This window comes from Pteropus vampyrus, unplaced genomic scaffold (genome assembly GCF_000151845.1).
Source record: "Pteropus vampyrus isolate Shadow unplaced genomic scaffold, Pvam_2.0 Scaffold570, whole genome shotgun sequence".
In the NCBI taxonomy this organism is placed as follows: Eukaryota; Metazoa; Chordata; class Mammalia; order Chiroptera; family Pteropodidae; genus Pteropus; species Pteropus vampyrus.
In genome coordinates, this window is record NW_011889351.1 from 312988 (window position 1) to 318425 (window position 5438).

At 47.5% G+C, this 5438-nt stretch overlaps 1 protein-coding gene across 1 annotated transcript in view; it reads left to right on the forward strand.

Annotated features, from left to right (window-relative positions):
• PLXDC1 (plexin domain containing 1) overlaps nucleotides 1–5438 on the forward strand; it is a 60447-nt gene that overhangs the window by 51939 nt on the left and 3070 nt on the right. Inside the window, exons 12-13 of the mRNA XM_023525531.1 lie at nucleotides 2592–2627; nucleotides 4789–4949. Coding sequence (XP_023381299.1) covers nucleotides 2592–2627; nucleotides 4789–4949 — 197 coding nt within the window. The remainder of the gene's footprint in view (nucleotides 1–2591; nucleotides 2628–4788; nucleotides 4950–5438) is intronic.

The following is a 5438-nucleotide window of genomic DNA, read 5'->3' on the forward strand; positions in this document are numbered from 1 at the left end:
GTTGACAGCAGCAAAAGGTGACAACTAACTACAGAAAGATGACAACTCATTCAATAAACATCACACACATTCCTTCTTTATGTGAGTTTTCATGGGACTAGACCACAACCATTAATTAGGGAACGAATTTGCATCCCGTGGACCCTCAACAAGATGGCATCTGGGAACCACCCCTTGGTGAGTGGGAGAAAAGCTGTTGTGGGCACAGCGTAGTCTCCTTTAGTCGCTTTGTAGGAAGGACTGGCTGTAGGTGGCACTGTATCCTTTTGTCTGCCAGGAGTAGATGTGGACTGGGCTACAATGTATTTTCAATGGTCTAGATTGGAAACAAGTTGATTTGAATCAAATTAATTCGCCCAGTGATGTTTAGAGTCAATATTGATTAACCAATTCATTATTTTCAACTCGCAATAACAAAATAGACTCAGAAGTGTGTTTAAATACCTCAGTCATTGAAATTCCTGAAGAAAACATAGCTTTCTAGTATAAGTCTATAACTCTGTTTTGTTTTGCTTTCGATTTTTAGGGTTGCTTTTAAAATCTGATTTCTTTATGATCATGTAATAGTTAAATGATGATTTACATGGTTCCAAAGTCAAATCTACAAAAGCAGGTGTATTCAAAGAAGTTCAGTTCCTAGTTTTCTCTCCTTCACCCTATTTCCTCTCTCCCCTATAAAGAGCCATTTTTAAATTTGAGTTTTTGATATTTCAAGATTTTACTGGAAATGAATAGCAGAGCAGGATGTCATGTCCAGGCACGGGAGTGGGAGGTAGCTGGGCTGGGTGTCGAGGACCTCACAGTCTAGAGAAACAATGGGACCCGAGATGCTGCAGAAACAGGTACCAAATGCAATGGGACACCGAAGAGGGCACACCCATGTGTCCTCTGGGAAGTGACAGCGCCAGGGCAAAGTGAGGCAAGTGAAGCACTCAACGTAAGGTGTAAAATTTCAGGAGGCACACACACACACAAAGCAATAATCAGGATAAATAATATTTTAATGCAATATTTGTAAAAACCAAAATTAATGCCAAAAATTCCATGATGAACAAAATATTAAAATTTTTATGTAAAGGCAGGACCAGATCCTGCCTCACTTGTCTCACCCCAATGCCAGCACTAGCCCCTATGCAGAGGGCAGTTTGGGGCTGGGATTTTTGAAAGAGGGACAGTGAACAGGAAGAAGGGCATCTGCTTCAGGAGGAATAGAATTGGCAGCAGCTCAGAAACATGCAAGCCGAGGGTGTCTGGAGAGCCTTCTTATAGCCACTGCCACAGTGTTGAGTTGTGGCGAGTAACAGGAAGAAAGAAGACTGGGGACAAATTGCAAGCTCCTTAAATACTTACGAACAAAAGGGAGCCAGTAAACCCTTTAAAATGACATAATGGTGGAGGTGCTGGAAGGTGCTGGAAGGGGAAGAGGAACAAAATGCATGTTGTCAGCCGTAAAGTGTGGACTGGTTCTATTTGTTTAAAATGCTGGTGCTTAAAGCAGTCACCTGCAGTCATCTAGACTGGTATCAGTCCGTGGCCTGTTAGGAACTGGGCCACACAGCAGGAGGTGAGCGGCAGGTGAGCTAGCGAAGCTTCATCTATACTTGCAGCCGCTCCCCAGCACTAGCATCACCGCCTCAGCTCCACCTCAGGTCATCAGGCATTAGATTCTCAGAGGAACACCGATCCCTGGTGCCAAAAAGGTTGGAGACTGCTGGTCTAGAGCATTCTCCTGACAGAGAACTCATGCTTTCCTTTCCCCATACGACAGCAGGGAGGAAACACAGGAAGGGTCAACCGCTGGAACTTATTTAGGAAGCCCCAGAGAGCACACCTTGAGGTGAAGAGTGTGTGGGTATGGAAGTCGGAGGCCCACATTGTACCCTGGGGGAAGTCTCCAGGCAAATCTGATTTTGTGACACACTCACCCCTCCTCCAATCCTTCCTCAGCTTCCTATTGCCCCTTAGGAGAACGTGAAAGGTCCTTAACTTGGTTTCCAGGCAGCCTTCCCCCCACCCCCAATCTTACCCTCTCCACCCGCCAGCTACACTGAACTTCTCTTTTATTTCCCAACTGGCCAAGTCCTTGCTGACTCTGGCCCTTGTCCATACTCTTTCCTCTGTTTGGAATGCTTTTCTTAGCCCCATAGCTCACCCCTCCTTTGTGACCCCTTTGTTAGGTAAGGCCCCCAGTCAGAGCTTTATTATGTTGGAATTTAATGGTCCCTCCATACCCCCTTGTTAACTCCCTGAGGGCAGAGACCAAATGTATCCCCAACATCTACTCCCAGTGCTCGGCTCATAATTAACACTCAATATCTGTTGAATGAATGAACATGAGACTAGGAAAAGTTGGCTTGTTCATGGCCTTCTACTAATGTTAACATATAAACTCTAACATATCTGTTTGTCATTTAGAGGTTAATTGATGCTGAGTGACTTTGAGCAAGTCACTTCCCCTCTTTGTGCTTCAGTTTCCTTGCCTCTGAAATGAAGGATTGGACTGAATGTCCCTCAAGTCCCATCCGAACCTAAAATGACAAAGGCCATAATGATTCTACTAATCTTGTACTCTTTCTCCTTTCTCTTGGAAGATGACACCAAGTTGAATCCCTACCCAGGAGGAGACGGTGAGTATGGTAAGTACGGAGCTGCCTGCCCCTCCTGGTCAGACCCATTGCCTCTTGGACCCACCCCAAAAGAGGGTGCAGCCATCACCTGACCTCTTTGCTTTTATTCTGAGTGGAGAAGGAGAGAGCAACAGCAGCCTGAGCTTCCCAGAACTGCTGGGCGGGAAGGCAGGGACTTCTGGACTAGGTCCCTTAGCCTGCAGGAACATGTGTTGACATCTAAGCATTTCCCATCTCAGTCAAGATGTAGTTCTTCAGGCCTCTCTGCTCTTGAATATCTACCACTCTAAAAGGAGTGAGAAGAGTGGGGGAGGGCTGGCTACAAGGGCAGGCATGGTGGTGTGGGGCCTGTGGCCCTCTCTCTGCCTCTTGCCCCCATGAGCCTCACAATCAGTGAAGGGTGGAGAGCAGCTTCTTTCACATTAACTTTCCTTTGATTCCCGGCCTGCATTGGTGGAGAGTACACAAAAGTTGTCCACCACAATTTTTATAGGGTGCCAGAAGGTGGGGTTCCCTGCCCCAGGGTTACCTGGGACGGTAATCTCTCTGATGACATGAGGTGGCCTCACCTACCCTCCCCTTCACTGAGAGCCATCTCAGGCCCTTGCTGTAACCACTGCAATGGGGACATGGAAATGTTTTCCAACTCCGGGGCCTGGGAGGGGGTCCCAGAAGGAGAGGAGAGGCTGTTCATGCAGCACAATTTGATCGGGTCTCACATCAGAGACAGAGCCATCACTCCTCTGTGTGTAGCGGGTATGAGTGTGCATGTGAGAGGTGAGGGCAGGGGCGGGGGTGGAGGGCAACTCAGCCACGTTCCCCTTGCTCTGTACCATGTAGCTCATCAGCCCAAACCCTGACCATCAGATCATCAGGGTCACTGCAGGCTTCGGGCTGGCTGATTGCCAAGTCAGGAGAGACCAGCTTGGGGCATGTCACCTCAATTCTCCCACCTGTTGGCAGAGAGAGCCACTAACCGTGCACTGAAGTGCCCGGGGGTAATTCCTCTCCTGGGTTTCCTCTGCTTGCAGAGAAGAGGAGTTGGGGAGGGCAATGACTTTGGATGCAAGCAACATCCTATTAAAAATCCCCACCCCCTGATGACTCTCATCCCACCTACTAGCTTTGTAAATAAGATTAGCTATCCCTCTTGTTTACATGCTCATCTGTCTCTATTTCATTATCTCCACATCCCTCTAGGGTAGGGAGAGGAAGCAAATAGCCACCCCAGGTAGTATCAGAAAGTTAGGCTTCTAAGTAACTGGCATTGACTGTGTCCTTGGGCAAATCACTTTACCTCTCTGTATTTCCATTACCTCAACCACACACAGGAAGGATGGGACTAGATGAACTTCCAGCTGGATAGTCTATGAAAATACTCAGTCTCCTCCTTGGGATATGTTTCAAATGCCTAGAATATTCTCAGAGAGTGTCTGCTGGTTTATTAGCCCTCAGAGGACCTAGTTCATTTCTTTTACTGAGCTCCTACGATGGGTTGGGCATTTTTTCTAAGAGCTGAGGACATAGATGTATAAGACACTATCTCTGCCCTTCAGGAGATCACAATCTGGTGATGGACAGTGACAGGAAAAAATATGGTCATTTTGCTGTCATAATACCTGATACTTATTTAGGTCATCCAAGATACCAGCCATGGTCCTCAGTACTTGACATGAATTATCTCATTTTAACCCTTACAATAACCCTAGCAGGTAGTTACTATTATCCTTGTCCTACAGAAGTGATAACTGAGACAGAGAGAGGTTAAATAATGTGCCCAAGTTCATACAGCTAGAAAGTGGCAGAGCCTGGATTTGAACTCAGGCAGCCAGATTCCAGCTCCCAAACTCTACCATCACTTACGCTTTGTGAATTCCTTAAAAGTGCTGATGTGGCATAGGTATCAGAGAGATTTCTTCTATGATCCTTATTAGACATTTAGACAGCTTCAAATGGTTTTGGAAAAACTTCCTGAACTGTGTGCCAAGTTAATGCCATGCTCATGATTCCACTCACTCCAGACCCACCTTTTCATGCATTTGGTAAATAGACCCGAAGGTTCTGTTGGCTTTCATCTCTAGACTTTGTCAGAACCCAGGACTCCGTGGCCCCACCTTCCCTGCTCCCCCAAAGCTGCCCTGCCATAATGGTCTTTCTACAGGCCTTGAGGACAACCTGTCCCCCAAGACAAAGGGCTCCCCTGTGCACCTGGGCACCATCGTGGGCATTGTGCTGGCGGTCCTCCTCGTGGCGGCCATCATCCTGGCAGGAATTTACATCAGTGGCCATCCCACCTCCAACGCTGCGCTCTTCTTCATCGAGGTCAGTGTAGAAATTGGCCACAGCTCTGCTGTCTGCTTCTGCATCAGCGTTTCCCCAGCCTTTGGGTACCTGCCTCTGCCATCTCATCCCTTACCTACCACTTGCCTGGCTCCTGTTCTCACCTGAGGAACCCTCGTCAACTGGCACATCTCACAGTGGCTAGTGCCCTTTTAGCCCTCCACTCCCAGGGCTCTGCACCTCAGAACTCCCCCAGTCCTCCTGTCCTGTCTGCTTTTGCTCTCTCATTTGTAAAATCAGAAGAGGCCCTGGGGGAAAGGAAGAAGGCCAAAAGTGCTACACATGCCCGCTTAGTGATGTGCAGCCAGTCCCTAATGATTTATGGTCTGTCATGGCCAAAATTCCAGGCCTGGTGCTTATTCAGAGCCATAATGGAACTGAGGTCTCTGCCGATTCAGCTACTGTGTGAGTTTTTTGATTAGTTATCGACAAACTATAATGAGTTGCTCTCCGGGAGCTTTCATTGAGGAT